At 50.7% G+C, this 22,404-nt stretch overlaps 1 protein-coding gene across 6 annotated transcripts in view; it reads right to left on the reverse strand.

Annotated features, from left to right (window-relative positions):
- SH3TC2 (SH3 domain and tetratricopeptide repeats 2) overlaps positions 1 to 22,404 on the reverse strand; it is a 68,713-nt gene that overhangs the window by 31,406 nt on the left and 14,903 nt on the right. For 4 of the 6 annotated variants that reach the window (XM_062001969.1, XM_062001968.1, XM_010199818.2 and 1 more), the window contains 4 exons: positions 21,825 to 21,947; positions 21,148 to 21,298; positions 20,373 to 20,569; positions 13,268 to 19,757 (listed from right to left, as the gene is read on the reverse strand). In XM_062001969.1, coding sequence (XP_061857953.1) covers positions 19,566 to 19,757; positions 20,373 to 20,569; positions 21,148 to 21,298; positions 21,825 to 21,947 — 663 coding nt within the window. In that variant the 3' untranslated portion in view covers positions 13,268 to 19,565. Of the gene's footprint in view, positions 1 to 13,267; positions 19,758 to 20,372; positions 20,570 to 21,147; positions 21,299 to 21,824; positions 21,948 to 22,404 lie in introns of those variants that run through there. The other 2 variants (XM_062001970.1, XM_062001973.1) reach the window with 2 other exon arrangements.

Consider the following 22,404-nt stretch of genomic DNA (forward strand, 5'->3'; position numbering starts at 1 on the left):
ACGCCCCAGAGCATGAAGGCTTTGGGGTTTCAGCTTGTCAGCAGGCTTGGCATCAACACACACATCTGAAACTCAAAGCATTGCCCTTTGGCAGGTCAGAGCCTGGCTGCTTTACCTGTTTGTGTATGACCATTGCACATGCTATTTCACTGCTTTAAAGGAAGTCTCAGTGTCTGAATGTTTTCCTTCTCCTTCTGGCTAGCTCTCCCCATAGGAGAAAAGAATGGCTTGGATTCTCCAGGAGAAGCCCAAACCCTCCCCTGTCCCTAGGGATGGTCAGACAGGTGTAAAACCTGCAGGTGGAAGTTGGACAGAGGATGCCAAAAACAAACCCAGAGAGTGCAGGCTGGAGGTGTGTGTGCCAAGGGGGCTCAGGAAGCCTCTCTGACATCCAGGCTTTTCCCTAAAAACCACAGCTTCCATGTGCCCTGCTCCAGCAGACCTCACTTGACATGACCTGAGCTTGGTGGGGAGGGGAGCACCAGGCAGGAGGCCTCTGTTTCTAAAAATAGCCCTGACAAGTGCCTTTGACATCCTGACACCAGCATGACAGCGAGAGCCGTAAGAGATCCCAAAATGGATTTCATCTCAGTGAGTCTAACCAGATGGAACCCTGGATCTCTGGGTCACTTTTGTTTGTCCCTCTCCTGTCAGTCACAGAGAGCTGAGAGCAGAAACCCGCCCATGTCTCTGTGTGCACAGCAGTCACCTCGCTGCTGACGCACGTGGCCTTGGGCTGGGCTGAGTCTGTAGTGTGTCCCCATCCCAGGCAGGCACATGGCCAGTCCCTCCTCAGCAGGCAGCCCTGGGAAGTGCTGGCCTCTGCTGCTGCCTGCCATAGACTGGTCTTGCTGAGTTGCAATCTGTCTTCCCTCTGCCCCTTCTCATAGGGTTTCTGTGCTTTTTCAGGTCAGATCTTTTCTTTTCCCCTTGACTCACTGATTTCACATCTCCTTTTTAAACTTTCAGTAACTAGTAGCAACTCAGCAGTTTCACTGCTGCATTCCTGGTTTGCCTTCCTTGACTTGTGCTGTCTGACTTAAAGACAAGATGAGAAATAAATGCAATGACAGCTCTCAGTAAAACTGTGCCCCAGCTCACCTGTAGCTATTGCCTCAGACACATACAGTGATTGCATCCTGCTGGTCTGACATGCAAACATGTTCCTCCTTTGGATTTAAGTCTGGATATTTCCTACAGAGACTGTGACTCTGTGCTGGATGAACAGTGTTTGGCTGCAGAGACTTCTGAGGAACTATTGGAAGGCAAAACTGCACAATGCATTGCACTGGGGTTTGGGGGATTTCTTCCCAAAACTTGCCAGGGGATATTGGGAACATCACCCAAATCACCTCATTCTGTGTTTTGAAGTCGTTCTGACTTCCCCTATAAATGCATGAAGTTCTCTCCAGGACAAGCACCAAGTTTTGTGGTTGTTATTCTCCCTGTCTGAGGGAGCCTTAGGGATGCCATGCATAGACAGGCACTTGGCAACCATCTGCCTTTGCTGGGAGCTCTTCTGTCCTGTCCTCCAGCCTCTGGTATCCAGGCACCATTGGCTCAGCCTGTGAGACCTGAAGGATGTGATGGCTGTAGGGGAGAAGACTCTGGAGATGACAGTGTGCACTATGTCAGTTGTCTGATTAAGCAGGGTGATGTGAATCCTTCAAAGATGGAAGTTTTTATTAACAGGGTGTAATTCTGCCTTTGCAGAATGACACAATGTTCCACAAAGGGGAAAAAAACCCAACCCTCAAAACAGTAACTGAATGCAACCCACCCAACCTCAAAATGGTAAATCCAATCAAGCTTTCCTGTTAAATGCAGGCTTTGAAGAACATTGTATTTGATGATTAACAGTGCTGAATCGATATGAATAATCTGAAGCGACTTGGAGCAGCAGGGGCAATGTGTGTGTGCAAAGAGATGAATATTGATGCAGCCATGGCAAGTGCAGCCTGAATGCTGCACAGCCCACTCACACTGTAGCCTGTTTGTGGGCCACTGGGGAAGGGTCCCCACAGCTGCCAGCTGGATGGAGGTGGAAAAGTGCACTGAAAATATGTAGGAGGCTGTTCCCTGCCCAGTGTGGACTCAGGGTGTGCAGCTGAGTAGCAAAACCCAACTCAGGCTGTTTTCTATGCCTTTTCCCTCTTCTCCTCTTGCTGGTAACAGCCATCAGGTTCACACCACCATCCAGGACCAAGTGATGCTCACCCTATCCCTCTGCAGACTCAGTTTTCAGTACCAGGCAGTTGCCTCACCCTGATCTGCTGCCCACCCTATGGGGGAAGGAGATACCTCAGAGCAGACTCTGACCCCCTGACCTGGGCTGGTGGCACTGTGCAATGAGCAAGGTGACATGGTTACTCTCACAATTAAGTTGCATTTGTAGGTTTAGGGTATCCCAGCTGACTTCAGCCTTATCTTTTCAGTGACGAAAGGAATGTCCCAGGGCACTAGAGTGATGCTCTCTGCCTTGAATCATTTGGTGGAGAACAGTGGTGGGTGGGCATCGGTGTGTGAGTCACAGAACTCATAATTGCAGCCCTGGATTAATAGGCAATGGCTGAAGTTTATGTTTACTCCTATTTGCTGTCCTATTTCTCCTTTTAGCCCAGCCATTTGACAGTGGTTATTCATTAGAGTGGGGTTTACTTGGACAGTTTGAGAGGCCTGTTGATTATTGGCACCCAGAGCCAAAGGCTTTTTGATGAATTCTCATGAATTTCCCACAGATGGGAAGGAACAAAAGAGCCAGAGGAGAGCAGATGATGTCCAGGTTCTGGGAGTGCTCTACAAACAACTCTGATGATTAAAAAGGCAAGGGTGCTCTTTTAATAACAGGGTTTGTCAGGATTCAGCCAATTAATTTCAAAGAGAAATGAGCTGTTTTGTTAAGGCAGTGACTTGAGCTTCCTTCTCTGTTCCGTTTCTCTTCATCTTCACCGTGTCCTAGGGCTTCAGCATCTCATATGAGGGGAGCAGAAAAGCTCTCTGGTTTCCACAGGGACTTTGCAGAGGAATGGCTGTCTTGAGAATCATAGAATTGTTTTGTCTTGAAAAGAGCTGTAAGATCAAGTGCAGCCACTAGCATCACACTGCCTATGTCTCTCAGCACCTCATCTGCACATCTTTTAAGTATCCCCAGGGATGGGGACTCTACCACCTCACTGGGACAGTGTCTAACAACTCTCTCAGTGAAAAAGTTCTTCCTAATCTTCAATTTAAACCTCCTCTAGTGCAACTTGAGGGTACTCCCTAGTGTTACTGCCATGCCAGCTTCTCCATCCGATGGGACAGCTTTGTGGGTGTTTCTTGGAAATGCATGTAAAGTAGACAAGGAGATGCCTCAACAGAGGGCAAGTGTGGGGGATCAAGAGCTCACCTTGATGCTACTGGAAGGAGAGTGTGGCTCAGCCCTCTCCAGGGCAGCCACCACCTGAGCCATCACCCTGCTGGCAGACCACAATGGATATCGTTGTCATCTCTCCGTGGGCTGAAGAAGCATTGCCCACCATCCATGGGAAAGTGGTTGCACTGGCAGGAGAAAGTTCAGCCATGGGATAACTAGAAGGGAGCTAAAAACTGCACTGAAACCCCCCAGGAGGCCATCCTGTACCCAACTGGCAGCAGTCCCTCCCTGCACCCTGGGGATGGGGGCAGCCACAGCTCTGCTGGGTACCATCTTCTGATGGGAGAGGTTCAGAGCTGCTGATGACTTCCAAGAGTTTTCCACCACAGCCCTCAGATCCCTTTCCCTAATACAGTGCATGGCTACAGCATTACTCTGATACCTTGCAGTACCCAGGGACTGGAGCCAACTGTTTTCTACCCTAATCCCTGTGATTTCTTTGATTTCCCTTTCTCTGCATCATCCCTTCCCCTCAGCATTTCAGACCTGTGGGGGGAAAAAAACCCCGACAAACAACAAAAACAACCAACAAAAAACACATTGCCTGATGAAAAGAGTAAAATAGTTTTAAAGTCTTACTTAACACCAGTAACTTGGCACAGCTTGAGCACTTTCATTCTCCCACACAGACCTCTCCCAGCCAGCCACATCTCTCTGACAGTACTGAGAATGAAGATGGATTTGGTAAAAGACAACAAAACCCTCAAAAGAAACATGTAGGTTTGTTTCTGAGGGTTGAAGTGGGCTCACTCTTTATGCTGGTTTAACTCTTTATCCATATTTCTCCAAACATCTTACCCCCTTCCCATTTTAACCAATGTGTCATGGTACAAGAGGTCAAGTTTGAATTCCTGTTCCCAAGGAAAAGTATCAGAAATGAAAGAGAAAATGCCTTTGGACAAACTATTAACATAAAAATTATGGGTGACTTGGAGGTAGTGGTCTAATCCATTCCATTTTTGTGAAAATGGAAGATTTTGATGGCTTTTCTCCAATTTGAAGTAGTTGAGAGAGTATTGATCTGGGAGGGCAAAAAAAAACCAAGTAACAAAAGTCTAAATGACAATTGGCAGCTTTTTGAAACAACTTTTCTGTCTCTCTAGTCTCACAATCTGCAATCATACAAGTGAGCTTCATTAACTGGGGGTGAAAAATGGAATAAAACAGCTTCAAAGAGAAAGTTAATGGAGTAATCAAAGTGTGTGCCTCCATGCTGGTTGCTGGGTTTATAAAATAGAAGGAGTGACAAAAGGAGAACAACTACATTTTGTTGGTTATCAAGGGAGATGCTTTACAGAGACAAAAGAAGCTCATACAAGTGGCTTCTATTGCCTGATGTTGGATATTCTACAACTTTACTGCCTACCTGACTGCATGGATACAGTGTAGTCCCACATATCAGGGCAGTCCTCCCTATCTCTTGTCACGTTTTTCTCCTAGCCCTCAGTGCTCTGAGTAGGATGCTGCCCTGCTTTTCCTGCAGGCACTGCTCAGGCAGGCTGTATGTAGCATCTCATGTGTCAAAACCCCCAGCAGTGCAGTCAGCAAAAGCTGATGCTTTCCTCAGAAGTTACTCTGCATGGGCATTGTAGAAGATAGATGTGTGTGAATTGGAATGTTTGGTGCTGAAAGCCTCAAGAATGGTTGTCTACCTGATCTTTCCCAGGAAGGTGATGTCTTGACACACTAAGGTGGGTGGTCAGCAGAAGCTGGCCTGTGTTGCCCTGTGGTCCCTGTGGTGGCTGCTGGCACGGGGATTCAGCCAGAGACCTGTCCATCACATGGTGCTCTGCTCCAGCCCCTTCTCCTGCCAGGACACTAGACACTCCCAGCTTAGCAGAACCCCTCTCCTAGCTGGGAATGCCATGTTTCTCCTCCATGTTTGTTAACACTTCCCATGGTACCTGGCCTGAAAAAAAGGTTTCTGAGCCAATACTGCTAACAAGAGCCCTGTAGTGAATCATCCACCACCTAGAGCTGGGCTGTCAGCTATCAAACTAATTTGATTAGTAGTTACTGCAGGCTTTCAAGAGGCACTTGTGCACTGCACGTGCTGCAGTGGCCTCAAAGCCATCTGGCTGAGCCTCACCATGCAGCCTGTCTCCTCAGGGGAAATGTGGGCAGGATGAGAATGACAAACCCCCCACGCTGTGGCATAGTGCAGAGTAGCACAGAGGAAAAGTTGCTTGCAAGAAAAAGAAGGCATGAAAATGAACCATGGCTGTCCTCTCCTGTCATGCTAGCACTGGCACCAAGGGTCTCAAAATAAAGCCAGTGAGGAATCAGAAGGGAAGGGAGAGAATGAGCATGGAGAACAGGGACACATGGGGTGAGGAGAAGGAGCAGGGAGCCTGGGTGACCTCCCAGAGATGAGGGACCAAGCCTATTCCCAGTTTTGTCTTGGTGTCCCTTAGTCCCCAGTCAACAACTCACTCTTGCCCTCTCCAGCATGTTACACACAGAGAGGTGCCAGGGTTGGGAAACACCAGGGCACCTCGGGCAAGGCATACCCAGGGAGCTGAGGAGGCCAGTCCCAGGCTGCTGGTCCCTCTGCCCTGCTCCTGCTGCCCTCCCCTTGTTGTACTTGGTTAAATAAATGTCTCTTTTTGTGCTTAGCTGCTGCTTGTTCACCACGTACTTGCAGGGAAATGAAGAGCTGTGTTTATACCAAATGGCTTTATTGAAGTATCAGAAAGCACAGATCAATTTACAAATGAAATTATCTGGTATCAGGAATCAAAACTGATAAACACCCAGATTTGCTGTTAAATTAATAGCAAGCCAAGATCAAAAGCAACACAGTACCTAAAATGAGTCGGGTACAATATACTCCCCTAAAATCTCAATTTCAGAGCTAAATAACCGGCAGAGGGGTTTTAAAAATCAACATTGGAGGCTACATGACACGTTCCAGAAGGGGCTGTATGCATCTTGCAATGGAGGCTTTCCTCCTGCCTTCCCTTGCCCCCACGAGGCTGGAACAGCTCTGCCCGTGGCCTGGGCTGCAGGAGGAGAGCACTGGTAGAGCTTCTGCAGCAAGTTCTTTCACTTAGCAAATTGGTTTAGGCAGAGGCAAGTTGAGCACTGTCTGCTCTGCCTCTTGGCTGAGGACCTCCTCATGTCCTCCTCTGGAGGATCAGGAGCTGGTGTTTCCTTGGCTGGTTGTACTACAGGGCTGAGAGTGTGCAGCCCTGCAGAGCTGGGGAAATGCCATTTGTCTGGTAAATTAATTAACAGAAGAGATGAGGCTGGCAGAGAGGGCTCAGGGGAAAACAGGAGCAGAGCAATCATCACCCACCCATATGACTAACAGGCACCTTGGCTTCCCCAGGGCATCTAATCAGCTCCAGTGCCATAGAAGTGCTGTAAGGCTGGAAATCACCCTCGGAGGCTGGAGGACAGCCCCTGGGCATCCAGGCTGTACCAGCACAACACATTCTGGAGATGCCCCCTTCACCCTGCTGTGCAGTGCAGAGGGTCTCTGCTCAAAGCCAGAGCTGTGGCTGCTGATGGTGCTGATAGCCAGGAGATGCCCTCTGGGCAGGATGGGGCAGAGGCACCATGCTCAGTGTATTTTCCCACTAATAGAGCTGTCCTAGCATGGCACAAGCATCTGCCTGCGCTCCCTCTTCATCCTGAGCGACAGGAACAAGATGCCCAAAGTGTGGCTTTCGCAAAGGGCAGCACCTTGGGCTTTGCTTTCTGGGCTCCTTTGACATTTTCACACGTGTTTCGTAGAGCTGCTCTGAGTTCTGCCACTTGCTCTTCTGTCCTCTAATTAACTAACGAGACAGATGACGAAGCCATGACATGCACAAGAAATGACAAGGCCCCTGCAGCACCCTGTGAAGCAGCAGGCAGCGGGCAAGCTCTCCAACAGAATGTGCTAATGGCATGGGGATGGGAGCACTCTTAAAAGTGAGAATAGCACGTCCCTTGGGAGAGGCTCTTTAACCCCCGGGGTGCTCCCACCTCACCCAGAGCCTGGTGCTGCATGACATGGGCAGGAGGGGTGTGAGAAGATAGCTGCTGCCCTGGGAGCCTGCCTCTGCTCTGCTTTAAAGCCTCTGTAGTTATTGTGGGCACTCCTAGCTGGAGGATGTGTGCTGAAACTCTCCTGGAATGTTCCAGGCTTTGAGCTAATAAAGCTATTATATGTAAATTGTTATAGATATCTAATGTTAATCTCTTTGTTTTTCATTGCCTTTTGTTTATGAAACTAAATACAACGATGCATAATGATAATTAGGGATCGGCTGATGAGCAGGAAATCAATCCCTGTCTCCTGGGCAGTCTCTGAATATCACTCATGGTTTAAAATCTGTTGTTTTCCATAAACATGCAGTTATTGTCCTACTAAAACTGAATTAACAAGTTCAGCTGATGTGTGTCTCTACGTAAAGCAGCTCTGGCAGGTGGCAGCGATTTCTACAGGCTCTAGCTTGGGCTTCTCTCTGAGAGAGGTCCAGGGTGATGCAGCACAGCTCTGCTTCAGAGCTGTCACTGCTCCCTGCCATGGTAACACCTTTCTGCCTGGCCACATGCAGCCTTCCCACCTGCCCACCCACCACAGGATGCTTTCCTGTGTGACCTGATGGAGAGGAGCTTGCTTTAGGAGAGGGCTGGACTGTGTGATCTCTAGAGTTCCTTCTAAACCCCACCATGCTGGGATTCTGTGAACAAAAGTCTGGGTACAGAAGCTGAATCTGAGCTTGCCACTACAGCTGTGTGGGAGCCTGGCACGGGAGTCAACCCTGGTGTCTCAAGGTGGGCAGTCAGCATCTCTTTCAGCTGCTTCTTGGGGGTGGGAACCTCCCTTGACCTGCTGGCCACACTCTTCTTGATACATCCCGGGATGTCATTGACCTTCTTGGCCATGAGGGCACATTGCTGGCTCATATTCAACAAGCAGTCTCAGGTCTCTCTCTGCAGAGCTGCTCTCCAGCAGGTCAGTCCCCAGCCTGTGCTGGTGCATAGGTTTGTTCCTCCCCAGGTGCAGGACCCTGCACTTGCTCTTGTTGAACCTCATGAGGTTTCTCTCTGCCCAGCTCTCAAGCTGTTGCCTCTTTGCTGTCTGAGTGTGCCTGTGGCAGCCTCATGTCAGCACTTATTTCTGTTCTAAAGATGTGAAGTGGCATCAGACACCTCTGTGAGCATGACGAGGGCATTTGTACCTCGATGTCCCTCTTGGTGCTTTTTCATCTGCCTTTGTAAATGGTTTGTATCTTGTCTTACGTGAGATTGTAAAAGCTTCAGGACAAGGGGTTGGGTTTTGCAGTGTATACACATCACCTTGCCTAACTGGAGGCAGCCAGAAAAGGGTTGTGTTTATTAAGCAGCGGAACTGAACATTAAACACAGATTTTAATAGGTGGGAGCAGTATCAGAAGCAGCGAGCGCGATGCCAATCTGAACTGCAACATTCAGCCCATTTTGGAGAGCAGTTCTCTCTCCTCTCCTTACAAAGCTCCCTCAGCACACAGATGACACTTGTAACTCTTGCCAAGGTGCGCTCTATACATCAGAAAATGAAAAGGGTCTGGCAACCCGGACTCGAAGTGACAGATTAAAGAAACTCAATCTCTCTTCTTTGAATGAGAAGACAGATGGGGTGACTTGATTACAGGCTGTGAATGCCAGCTTGGAGAAAAGCTTTGTGATGATAAGGTCTTCAGCTGAGTAGCAGAGGACACAGGCAGATCCAGAGCCTGGAAATTGAAATTAGACAAATGCAGAATAGGAAGCAGATGAAGAAAAGGCAGAGCAACGTGAACAGGGATGAGGTGGTTCACTGGTACTCACAGGCTTTGAAAAACAGGACTGGAAACCTTTTTAAAGGCTAAAGCAGGAGATCCAAGGCCAACAGGGGAACGTGTGTGAGTGTCCTGGGGAGCCCAGAATGGTAACTTTCAAAATTATTGTTGATTAGAAACTTGAATAATGAGGAAAGGTTTAGGATTTGAAGAGGTGTGACAGGGGAAAGAGCTGGGGCTGTGATTCAGTGGATGCTGGAGCACCACTTGTTTTCAAGACCTTTGAAAACTCCAGCCAGCAGCAGGGAAACACCATGGGGCAATCCCAGGATGGTGCACAGTCTGCAGGTGCCACCTCTGCAGCAGGTCAGAGCCTGACAGCCTGAAGGACATCTCCTGAGGCAGCTGTACCTTCTTCCAGGCTGCAGTTCAGTCCCTGCTGCTTTCACATCCGTAACAAAGCCCATTTCTGTCCATATTAGCACACAAACATGCATAAGTTACAGCATGCACCCCAGCACGTGTTTCAGTCCACTGAGGCTGGCCTCTGCTTGTTCACAGGGTGGGGTGATGAGCTGCTCAACACTTCAAAGGTGGGAGGCTGAGCAGGGATGCAAAGCTCCTCCAACCAGCCTCTGGTCATCAGGAACTGCTGGCTGCTTTCCAGGGGTGAGGGCACCAGTGTCTGGGCTCAGTGGGAGCTCCTCAGAGCCTCACTGGATGAGCCTTTTGTGGTCCAGAAGGATAATTTAAGTGTTTACACAATGCCAGTGTCAGAACCTGACAACCATTATCATTTACAGCAGTTTAATTGCATGAGAAGCAATGCATAAACTGTTACCCTGGACTTGTCTTGACTTGGAGCGTCCCCAGCTTAATTAATGCTTCTTAGAAGAGAAAAAGACAAGGCTGGCTGGCTGCCACATTCCCAAGTGAGTGTTGGCTCATCTCTGCATCTACAGGCCACTGTGGTCTGAGATCAGACAACTTACCTCACTACAAGAAGCTCAGGGTGACAAAGTGGTCCCCTACAGCTCTGTCTCCTGTCATTCCCCATGCTGCCTCTCCTTAGGCAGACACCAACACAGAGGACAGGTACCTGCAGCCTTCTAGCAGTGATTTGTGCTGCATCTTTCCCTCACTCAAGCACCACTGGAGAGCTGACTGAGGGATCCTCCATCCTAAACCAGGGCTGCAAAGCATCTCCCCTCTAAGGACATTCCATCTTGCTTGCACTTGATTCCAGTGCATCTCCACATACCATCCCTTCCTCCTCTTCTGCTGCTTGTGAGCAAGATAGGACAGAGCAGGAACATTATGTGCTCCAAAGCCTGGTGCAAACAGTGAGTGGAACAGCTCAGTGTACCCCCATGATGGCAGGTACAGATGGCTCTGCTCTCAGGCCTGGAAAGGGGCTGTCCATGAAGGGCTGCAGTGGCAAAGGGATGGACAGCAGAGCAATGCTTCAAATCCCCACAGCTCCCAGGAGTGAAGAGCGACTCCAGTTCCCCTCCTCTGCTGCCTTCATCCCCTTGCCATCACACAGGTGCTGGACAGCACTGCTCTGCATGTCAGCACAGCTGTGAGCTTTTTGGAAAGTGACACCCAAAGCAGGGAAAGCAGATGTAGGGAGATGAGCTGGGCTGCCAGGGACTGGTGGGGACCTCCAGGAAAGCCTGGTGCCTGGGGAAGGGAGGAAAGGCACTGTTTACAATAGCAGCTGGCCCAGACACTCGCCTTTGTCCTGATCAGGGTTCATGTTTATTTTTTACATCAGCCAAGGCCTCTCACCCTTGTTTGAAGGCAAGGGAAAGGAAGGAGCTCGTTTCCCTCAATCACACAGGAATGGCAGCTGTGATTTGGCAGGGGATGTGTTCAGGATGCCTGTGAGAGCTGAGCTGTGGCTGTGAGGCTGCTCGAGGTACTGACCTTTAGCCAGGCCATCAGGAAGTATTAATGAGCTGTTAATTATTCCTGAGCTTCTGTCTTTCTCTCACATACACCCCCTGCACACATGCACTCACAGAGACCTGGGTGAAGGGGTGTTGGCAACTTCTCAGCTGTCCAAAAGGGTGCAATTCTCTTTGCTGGGTTTTTTTTTTGTCTCTCCTCCCTGTGCTCCAAACCCTCTAGGCCCACCCTTCCATCATTTCCCACACATTCACCTGGCATTTGGGCATCTTCATCTCCTTGTCCTCGGCAGAGAAGCTATGAATGCTTCCCCTTCCCTGTTTTTTTCACTGCAGAGGGAGCTTGTCTGAGAGAGGGTAAGTTTGCTGGGTGACTGAAACAGGCTCAGCAATATTCCACAGTCCAGCAGAGGAAATGAGGGGAAAAAAAAGCAAAATACATCCAAGAGGATGTGCAGAGATAAAATGCAGAAGAGAAAGATAACTGCAAAGAAATGTCTGTGGGCGGTGCTGAGAAGAACACAACAATGGAAAATGACGTGAATACAGTTCCTGTACGGTCACCATGGCAAGAGAAACTGTTACCCTAAAGCTTCCAGAGCAGGAAAGCGAGGGAATGAGCCACCCTGTCAAAGCCATGGCTGAGGGTTTCTGCAATGCCCATGGGTGACACTGCAGGTCCTGCAGATTTGAAGATAAATGAGTGCCCAGGCTAGCTCAGACAAAGCAAAACAGCTGCATGCACATCAGCTTCAAACTCAGTGTCACCAGGGGATTTGCGAGTGACTAGAAACCTCTTTGGCTCTCTGGAAGTGGGAGTGGTACAGCCCAAGCAGGCAAAGCCAGGAGCTACAGCTACATGCCATGGGAAGCATGCCAGAGACTTTGGTTAGTGTGGGCAATACCACCAGCTTATAAACTCAGTGCCACCAAACCTAAGAGAAGTCTTTGTGTGTTGCAGGCAGAAGAAAAACACAAGCAAGTGCCAAATGCAGGTGACATACTGTGACACAGCTCTTCTAACAGGAGTAAAGTACTCAAGATGGGTTTCCAGAGGAGTCTTACAGAAATGGTACCAGCACAAAGCATGATTTGTGCAGAACAGGATCTGCACAGAGAAGGACTGCACTGGATGTAAAAATAAGGGGGGGGGGAATGAAGCAGATTGGAAGAGAAGCTCCTCCACCAACAAGGCAAAGCTTATCACCCGTTCTCAGTCCTTCATGTCATCATCCTTCATCCTCAGTCCATCAGCCAGATGTAGACAGTCACAAACCTGAGTCAAAACGCAAGCAGAAGAACAGGAGAGCCAGCAGCATGCCAGGCTGGCAGGACAACAACACAGCAGATAACATTCTGGGGTTGAAACACCAGCCACTACAGCCTTGGCTTAAGTCTTTGAGGAGAGGCAGGAGCGGGTTTCAGCTTGGAAAAAAAGCAAGATGACATTTTCAGTGACTGTGGCACCACTGAATGGGCACCTGCTGACTTCCAAAGCCAACAGCTTTCCTGCCAAAAAGCACATGCAAATCACCAGATGTCCTTTCAGAGGCAAGTTAGATTTGTAAAGTATCTAATAGACACTCTTGCCTAAGTGTTTCTTTATCCATTGTACCCTTCTGCATGAAAGCACAACAGATAAGCAAGATCAAGAGACTGACCATCTGAGATGAATACCAAGAGTACAGAGGGAGATGTCATGAAGAAATAGTTCTGTGCTAATTTTCAAAGCAGGTTTGGAAAGAATCTGAGAACTAACCATATTGCTAGTGCTCAGGTCTACTAGATCATCAGAGCCAAGGAGATTTAACGTGTCAGTCCCAGACAAAGGTACTTTAAGGAGGGGTTCAGCAGGACACGGAAGGAAAGGACTGACAGAAGCCAAAATAGACTCACAAACCCCACACTGCAGAAGCAGCCAGGTATAAAGCAGCCTCTGTCATCCCCTCTGTCATGGAGCTGCTGGACTATCAAATATTTTCCAAAATAGACAAAAGGTGATGCAGAGATGGTTCAGAAGGCAATGATAGGAGGAGAAACTCTTTTACCTGTTGAGGTGAGGGAGCCCTGGCACAGGCTGCCCAGGCAGGGTGTGGAGGCTCCTTCTCTGGAGGTTTCCAAACCCCCCTGGACATGTTCCTGTGTGACCTGATGGAGGGGAACCTGCTCTAGCAAGGGGTTGGGCTGGATGATCTCTAGAAGTCCCTTCCAAGCCCATCATCCTGTGATTCTGTGACATCCCTGCAGCTGGATAGTGCTCCAGTATGGTCTGCCCCAAGCATGCCCATCACCGGAGCACACAGCTGGGAAAGCCCAGCTGATGGGCCAGGGAAGTCTGGCAGACACTTCAGAAGAACACAAGCCCAACACACCAGAGTCATTTAGGAACTTCTGCCAACCCTTCCCAAAGCACTGGAACAAGGGGGTTTTTAATGTCATTTATATTGTACTAATACTCAGGGATCAAGAGTGGCTTAAGTCTTGGACATTGGTAAGAAAAAGTCATGCTGCAATTAAAAAACCACCTGCAAGGAGTGGAAAGTTTCCCAGATAGAGTGCAATCTTAGGATATAAATGCTGTAGCTGTTGCTCCCTGCACTCCCAGGGACATTTGTGCATTCTTGTGTGGCCCCAAAGCCACTGTCAGAGCAGCTGCAAAGGAAAGAAAAAAAACCCCAAAACAAAACAGCAAAATAACCCCCCACCCCCTAAGCAGTGCACAAAGGGAATTTGGTTATGTAAGAATTTATTCTTCCTCTCTCAAAAACTGTCTGCTGCTCAGAGTCTCATTTCTTTGCATTCATCCCAGCTCCTGGCCTGTTTCCCAACAGCCTTTGTGGCAGCCAAACACTGAGTCTTTTTTCAGGGTTTTTCTTTCCCTTCTCCTGCAGTGTGACAGGAATTGTTGGCACTTGTGCTGTTTCCTACACTTGTCTCCAGTGCTGCAGTGAGGGGAGCCTCTTGCTGCCAGGTTTCCTGCCTGTGTTTCCCCTCAGAGGAGCGTGGCTGTTGGGAAGCATGCAGGAGCTGGGAAGCTTGAGCAGCTTAGCTGGGACCCTCGGTGCACCCTGGCAGCATCATGTGTGTCTGCAGCACTGGGACAACGCAGGAACACAGAGCTCTTTGCCCAGTGACTGGTGCCCAGGAGAGCCAGTTGCTTGGCCATGTGTCCCTGTCACCAGCACACATGGTTTCTACCAGCTGTATGCTTGGAAGGGATAATGTTTTCTGCACCATGTTTACCAGTTCTCTCTCTCTGCTCTCTCCAGTCCCAGTGATATGTTTTCCCTGGCAAAGCCCAGCATCCAGTGTGGGTGTCCCATCGGCCCTGCCTAGCACAGAGTGCCCACAAGAGCAGAAAGTGACTCTGGAGATCAGCACTGGTAAGTCCTGGGGATATCTGGGTGCCCTGTGGCCAGTGACAGCAGAGGTGACAGCTCCAGGGTTAACCCATGCCTGGTACCATCTCAAGCACAAGAAGTGTTTCATTTCAGCTGGGATTTGTTGGGTTTTTTCCATCCAGACTCGGCATTCCCTGACCACAGTCATCAGCCTCTTCCCAGCTGCCCTATCCTTCCTCCCTTTTTGGTTTTGCTCCCCCAGGGACATGGCAAGCTCCTCTTGCCACAGCCCTCACCTCAGCACACACAGGCTGCATTGTCCTGCTGCCTACCTTACCAGGGGGCAGGGCAGGGAAGGTTTATTTGCACACACACAGTCACAGTTGGGGACTCTTGGCTGTTGCTCAGCCTCTCAGCATCACCCTCTGACATGCCTTCTGGCATACATATTTATGATCCCAATTATCACTGAACAAAACCCCAAGTTACTGCGAAAAGGAATGATTTTTAATCTAAATTGCCCAGTTTACATACTACACTCATCTCTGCTTAGCAGAACAGCTGGTGTTTACCAGCTCCTTGTTCTGTTCCAAGCAACACAAGGAGATGCTGGCTGCAGAGGACCAGCCGCTTCTGAGATAAGATGAGCTCAGGTGTACCTCTGCCTCAGACTCTGCTCCTCCACATCACTGACGAGCCTCCAGCAGAGGCAGGTTGTGCTGGAGGCCAGCCTCTGTCAGAGTCCAAGGCTGATAGAGATGGAGAAATGATATAGCATCCATGTGAATACCAGCTACAGAACCTGGGTGCTGGGATGCAGAACAGCTCTGCACAGCCACCCTGTGCCTTTAGCAGGGTGATGCAGCAGCAGCAGCTGTGGGTGGTTCCTCTGGATAAGAGAAAGGCCAGGTGAGAGTCTTTGGGATGGGAGAGGTGGCTCCCACCCACAGCCTGGATCTGCACTGTCATAGAATCACAGAATGGTAGTGTTGGAAGGGACCTTTAGAGATATGATTCTATGATCATCTAGTCCAACCCCCCTGAAGAAGCAGGTCCACCTAGATCAGGTCACACAGAAACACATCCAGGCAGGGGTTGAAGACTTCCAAGGAAGGAGCCTCCACACCCTCCCTGGGCAGCCTGTGCCAGGGCTCCCTTACCTGACCAGTAAAGAAGTTTTTCCTTATTGAGACTTCCCTCCCAAGCAGCATGCACCTTCTCTGCCCAACTGCCAGTGCTCAGAGAGGGTTTCTATCCCTCACTTAACCCCTGGGATCCAAGGCATGGAGTGCCTGAGGGCTGGCTCAGAGCTGGATGGTACAGACAGGAACAGGATGGTCTCTCCATCTCGCATGAGCCCAGTGAAGATTTGCAGCACTGTGCAGTGAAGGAATGATGAGAGGTATCTGCTGATAGTTATTATTACTGTTGGGTGTTGTATTTCTACAGGAAAAGAAATAATTTCCATGTAAACTAGAATAAATCTAGCTCTCTCTACACTTCTGTCCATCTCTGTGTTTACAGCCAGCAGCACTTCCTTTCCCCTCTCTCCTCGGGAGGCTCACACCGGAGCTGAGGTGTTCCAAAAATTACTCTTGTTGCAGTATTTCCACTGTCCAAGAACGAGCATTTGTTAAAGCAATCCAGTCTGTCTTTATTCCAGGCCTTAAACAGCCCCCTGAGGCATTAAAGGGGGTCAGAGTGCCAGTGTTGGCTCTTAGATAGGACTGGCGCCACTGGTGCCCAGAGGGTCACACTGGTAGAAGAACGGAGCGAAACAGGTTGGCACCAGGTCCAGACACTGGCATGAGGAGGCATTGGAGCCGGGGCCAGGAGGTTCCACCAGCACCCTTCACCCTTTGGAAGTGCTGGGGAGGAAGGTGCTGCTTTTAGCAGCCGTGTGAAGGCATGTGCTGCTGCACGTGGTCCCCAGCAGCCCTATTTCCAGCTCGGCTGGCTGAGGACCGAAGGAAGGGAGGAGAACTCCTGGGACTGGGCATAGAGCAGATGGTCACATGTGGCTCAGAAATAAGTCACAAGCCACAGCAAGATAACAACACCTGGTGTAAGAGGAGATCTGATCTATCCTTTCCCTTTCCCCTATTTCTTCCTCCCTCTGTTTGGGCTGGCATCAGTGCTGGTGAAGGAGGACTGGACACTGGTGGCCAATACCTACTGTAGGATAGAGGATGTAGGACCTCCTGGTCCTCTACATTCCTGCTCTTGCAGCCTTCTCTTGGAGCAACATCCCAGCTCAGGCCAGGCCCTGCACCCTGCAGCAGCTGGGCTCTGTGGTGCTCCCTCCATGTGCACACACACAAGTGGTCCTTGATGTGCTAAGGACAGACAGTTCCCAGTCACTATGCCTGGGAAGGATGGACTGCATCAGTCCCTGCCCAGGAAGGGGCAGAGGACAATAACCCCCAGCCTGGCTGCCCCAGGACCTGGGACATCACCTGGTGACCTCCTCTGGCACAAGGTCCCCCAAAGGATTGATTTCTCTGCCCATGAAGCTGCATTGGCTGGAAGGAAAAGGCACCCTCACCCTCCCTTGGGCACAACCCCAGGAGCTGGTGTGCACAAGTGACCACCTTACACTTCATTGTCAACTAGTGTTATGGAACTTAATTAGCCCTGGCCACTGACTTCTTATCCCAGTAGTAAAACAGCCCAGCTCTGTCACAGCAGGCACATGAGGGAGGGAGAGGGGAAATGATATTTTAAGGGATGTTACAAAGGAGCAAGTCACCTTTTTTTTACCCTCACCAGGCACTACAAATTTGTTTAAAGATGACACATTTGCTTAACCGTGGACCAGATCCACAACCCCTGCAAATCATCTCTGTTTGACTTCATGGAGCTTAACTGATTTAGACCAGATGAGACACTGACCCTCTATGTTTAAACAAAGCCTTTGTTTTTCTCACTGGTGCTAGACAGAACAGCCTTGGGTTTGGCTCTGGAAGGGATATTTTAGAGAGGATGCTCTCTGCATGATTCACCCTGCACTGGGCTTAACTTTGACAAGAACCACCACAGCCACTCACCACTGATGTGGGTCTGGGGGCTCTGCCACAGAGAGGCCACCAAGTGCAGAGTCTGGCCAGCAGCACAGCACCAGCAGCTACAACCACTGGTACCAGCAGCCACATTGTGGTCTTGGGCCTCATCTGAGGGCCCTGAAGGCACTGCTGAGGAGCAGACAGTCTGGGTGCAGCGGGTGAGCTACTGTAGGGCTGGGCAGCACCCCTGAGTGAGCTGCTGGGGCTGGCAGGAGAGATGAGTGGAGATCCTGATGACAGGGCAGGGCACTTCTGCACCTCACAGACCCTCAGGTGCTCCAGAGCCATCCAAGCTTCCCTCCCTCCCCTCACCTCAGTAGCTTGATGTAGCTCTTGACCTGCCTTCTGGTACAAAGACATGAGACTCTGCATTTCCCCATACATGCAAGAAGGGGAAGTGGCCTGAAAACCTGCACAGTGAGCACCAGCCACCTGAACTGAGGACAGGCAGCCCCAAGGAGGGAGGCAGGAAGGTTTTGGGTTCTCCCCTGAGCTTGCTGTGTTTCAAATGGGACCAAGATTTACCTCCTCTGAACTGAGGGCTGAGGCTCCCTTAATGGCACTGCAGGAATGCTCAGTAAACAGCAGTAAACTGTTCATTGCCCTCATGATGGATGCCTCAAAAGGAGAAGATTAACTCAGTCTCTGCAAAGAGCAGCAAGGAAATGTTCTGCATTTAGTATTTCCAGGCAGTGGAGCATGTCAGGGAGGTGGAAGAACTTGGAATAGGGTCTCTCTGTGAAGCCCCAGCTGGGTGTCCAGCTGCTGCTTGTCAGAGCAAAGAGATGAGCTGGGAAAAAACTGCTCATTCTTCACTGTGCACCAGCCCAGGCTGAAACCCGAGGCCGGCATTAGCGGGGAAGCAGCACTCGCCTGTGTGAGGCTGCAAACGTGGGTACTTATTGCTCTCTGGTGGTGAGACAGGCTGTGAGGGAGAGCTGTGTGCTGCTCCCGGTGATGAGCAGCTCTCAGGGGAAGCCTCCAAAGTGCCTCCCACTCCCCCTACTCACTTTTACAGAGTTTTTACTTCTCCATGTAGCTCAGGACACTTGGAGGCAGCTTGCTGCTCCTTGGGCTGCCAATCACCCATGGAAAGGCACTGCAGCTGCCTCTTGTTGCACTAAGTTCCCCTGTGCCCCATCAGCAGCTCTGCCCTGGGGGCTGGATGTGTGCCCAGTGCAGAGTGCCCAGCACAGCCCAGTGTGCCCAGCCCCACTGCCTGCTCCTTGGTGTTCCTGCATCCCATGGCTCTTTGCAGCCTGGGGGAGAGGCTGGGGAGGGTGCTGGGCTGCAAAGCCTGGGCTGGGTCGGCACTGATGGCTCTTCTCCCATGCAGGACACATAACATGCTCATGCTTTAGATGCTGCAAGTGCACAAGGGCCACCCCACTGCTCAGGTGTCAGAGCTGAGGCTGAAGGGCAGGGCTGGGGTGAGGGTGAGCTCTGCCTGCCCCGAGCAGGACATTCACCTGCATATGGAGCTTGTCCCCAGGTGAAGTCTGACCAGCCCCTTTCTTTTCTCCTCCTTTCCCTAATTCTGCCTCTCACTGTCCAAAGCTTTGGTGGTGCTTGGTATGAGAGATGCCCCAGTGTCTGCTCTTCAGAGATCTCTGCAGAGCAGATAGGATAGAAAGCAGATAGGAATAAATAAAGGAGCTGCTATTCAAGTTAAAATACTTTTGGGTTGGGCTGAGCTGCCCCATGGGACCTGAGGTGTGTGAGGCAGCTGAGGGGACAGGTAGGCACATGGCAGGACTCTCCTGTCCCTGTCCCAGGCAGGGCAGCTGCACTCTTAAATGCCATCTGCACTGCGTGCTCCAGCACCGCTGCTGGGCCCCATCCTGTCCTGCCCAGACATCCAGCCTCAGTGGGTGCACAGTCCTGCTCCTGGAAAAGGAGAGCAGGGTCCCAAGTGCTCGGTGCTTTGCCTCTCAAGGACAGGACACCAAAGGCTGCCAGCTCCTTAGGATGGGGCGCAGGACCTCTCCTGGGCCAGGTGTTCTGGAGAGCCGTGGCCCCGTGCCAGTAGCGTGGCAGGACGCTGTTGCACAGCTCAGACTGCAGTCCCCAGGGTGGGGGGTCGGTCAGACGACGTGGCCACCCTCACTCAGCCACCTGGGCCGGGACGTGGCACAGCCTGGCGTGGCCTCGGGTGCCCGCGGGGCAGGGGGGATGTTGGCCAGCTTGGCACGGATGAGGCCCTGCAGCTCCTGGTCTCCCAGCTCGGTGGCTGCAGCGAGGGCCAGGAGGAAGTAGGTTGCTGCATCCTGTTCATCCTAATGGTAAAGGACAGGACAGGCGTTAGGAAGTGGTTTAATTGAAGGTCACGGGGTATAAGGTTGCTGGAGCAGAGCCTGGGGGTTCCAGGCAGAACCCAGTAACACCTGACTTCATCGAAATGGGCTCTATACAGTCATAGCTGAGTGCCAGCACTTCTTTCCAAATTGCCTTTCCCCCTTCAGACCCTGGTTGTGCCAGCATTGTGTGCATTTATTCTAAAGCTGCAGATGGGATGTGGTCAGAGGATGCAGCTGTCTACACAGAATCACAGAATAACTTTGGTTGGAAAACACCTTTAAGACCATCAAGTCCAACCCTTGCCCTCACACTGCCAAGCCCACCACTAACCCATGTCCCTCAGCTACACAGCTTTTAAGCATCTCCAGGGACAGGGGCTCCACGTCCTGTCAGGGAGTTGTAGAGAGTGATCATGTCTCCCCTCAGCCTCCTCTTCTCCAGACTGAACATCTCCAGCTCTCTCAGCTGCTCCTCATCAGACTTGTGCTCCAGACCTTTCCCCAGCTTCACACGTGTGGCCCCTCCACTGGCAGATGTGATACTCTCCATCCAGACTAGAATGCTCAACACAGCACCATGGAAAGGTTTCCTACCTTCAGTTTGTTCAGGGTCAAGTTGCCAAGGTGGCAATACACTTTGCAGTAGTACAGGGCCTCTCCTGAGCACTGCAGCAGGGAGGGACGCAAGGCAAGGGTCTTCAGGTAGCAATCTTCAGCCATCTCATACATGTGCAGGAAATAGTAGACTGTAGCCAGGCGATGGAATGCAACCAGCTCTTGCAGTTGGTCTCCTGCAAGAGAGTTGCTGATAGAGTCAGCCTGCAGCACGCTCATTCCCAGCTGAGATACTTGGGGGTGCATCGGCTCAACAGCCTTGGGGCATGGAGATCTTCATGAGGAGACATCATGAGGAGATGTCTTCATGAGGAGACACTGAGCTTAAAGATGGTTGAGAGAAAACAGAGCCATGAGCGGGGTTGCTGATATCAAGGCTGGACAGATTGCCCAGGAAGTATATCATTAAGCAGGGGATTTCTTGGGTGCTGGAAAGAGCTAACACAAGACTGGCTCCATCTCAGACATTTAAGCTAGCATTTTGCCCAAACTATTTCTGCAGTGGGAAAGGGTTTATCAGAAGAGCCAGGGCAGAGAGGAACTGTTTAGCCCTCGTCTTCATCAGACTTCCCGTGCTCCAGTGTGGCAACAACAACAGCAGAGCCCTCCCATATGGCTGTCACGCAGCTTCAAAAGGGAAGTGGCCTTACAAAGATGTTGCCACTTTGGGTAAGAATGGGTCCAGCAGTCTCATGAAAGCAGGAAATCCCCCTTTCCCGTGCAGCCTGCTCTCACGTGGGTGTGCATCACTCACCGACCCTGATGCTCAGCCTGGCAGCCAGCGTGGCAAACTCCAGCGCCTTCTCGTAGCCCTGCAGCCCGATCTGCAGCTCTGCCAGCTTATTGAACAGCCTTAGCTCTGTCTTACTGGCCTTTAGTTTCCTGGCCAAGGGCACAGCACCTCCCTGAGGAGAGAGAACAGTGAGTTCAGGCTGTTCCTGGAGGTATCAGTACAGCTCTGCCCACAGAGGGATGATGGAGCAACAGGAGGAGGATGGAGCGACAGGAGATGGGCCGAGAGCTTGGCATGGCAGGAAGTCAATGGGGTGGTTGCTGCAGGTTCAAGTTCTATCCCAGAGCATGGTTCCCAAAACCTGAGCCTCATGTCTCTGCCCTTGCATAGCTAATTGAAATACTGACTCTGAGCACATCTCCAGGAGCAACCAGCTCACACCTAACACTGCCAGGCTTTGCCAGCTAGAGACTCTGTTCCCACTTCCCAAATAATCTCCAGTGCAAAATCTAGCTATGCTCTAGGCTTTCACCCTGCAGCAAGGTTTGCACTCTGGCACACTCAGAACCAGCCCACCTCTCTTCACCCTCCATCCCTCCATCTAGGCCATGAGTGCTGCAGCCAGCCCTGGGGCAGAGCTCCCCATGGTCATCACCTCGTGGGGATACAAGGACAGAAGTGCTCAGAGGGATCAGTACCCTGTAAAACTCCACTGCTCGATCTCTGCTTCTGCTCCCATTAAAAAAGGTATCACCTGCTTTTTCATACAGATCCATGGCCAAGGAGAAGTTCTCTCGTTTTAGGGCAGTCTGAATGGCTGCCTAGAAGGAAAAAGAACTGGAGTGAGACTTGGAGACAGACATTTGCATATAGACATTGGTATGATTAAATAAAACCAAGTCAGTGCACAGATGAGCAGCAGTGCTCCAAACAGCACAGAGACAGGTTGGACAACAGGGATCTGGTACTGTTGTGCTGCATTTGCAGGTGATAAGTGCAATGATGGAGCCAAGAGACAGATAACCCATCCCTGTGCAGGGTCAGCATGACAAACTGATCAGCTGGGATATCCAGCAGTGTGAGGATTCAGAGCTAGGACAGAGCAGCTGTCCTGGCCCTGGTCTGTCACTGATGTGATGGAGCCAGTGCAAAGATTGATGAGGGGAATGGAGAGCTTGTGGAGAGAAAGGGCAGGGGCAGCAGGAGGGAGAGCAGGGATGCTAAGTTCTGGTAAGAGCAGTTCTTTGTGCCAATTATGCACCTGGTCCTGGTGCCACC

Source organism: Colius striatus, chromosome 9 (assembly GCF_028858725.1).
Source record: "Colius striatus isolate bColStr4 chromosome 9, bColStr4.1.hap1, whole genome shotgun sequence".
Lineage (NCBI taxonomy): Eukaryota > Metazoa > Chordata > Aves > Coliiformes > Coliidae > Colius > Colius striatus.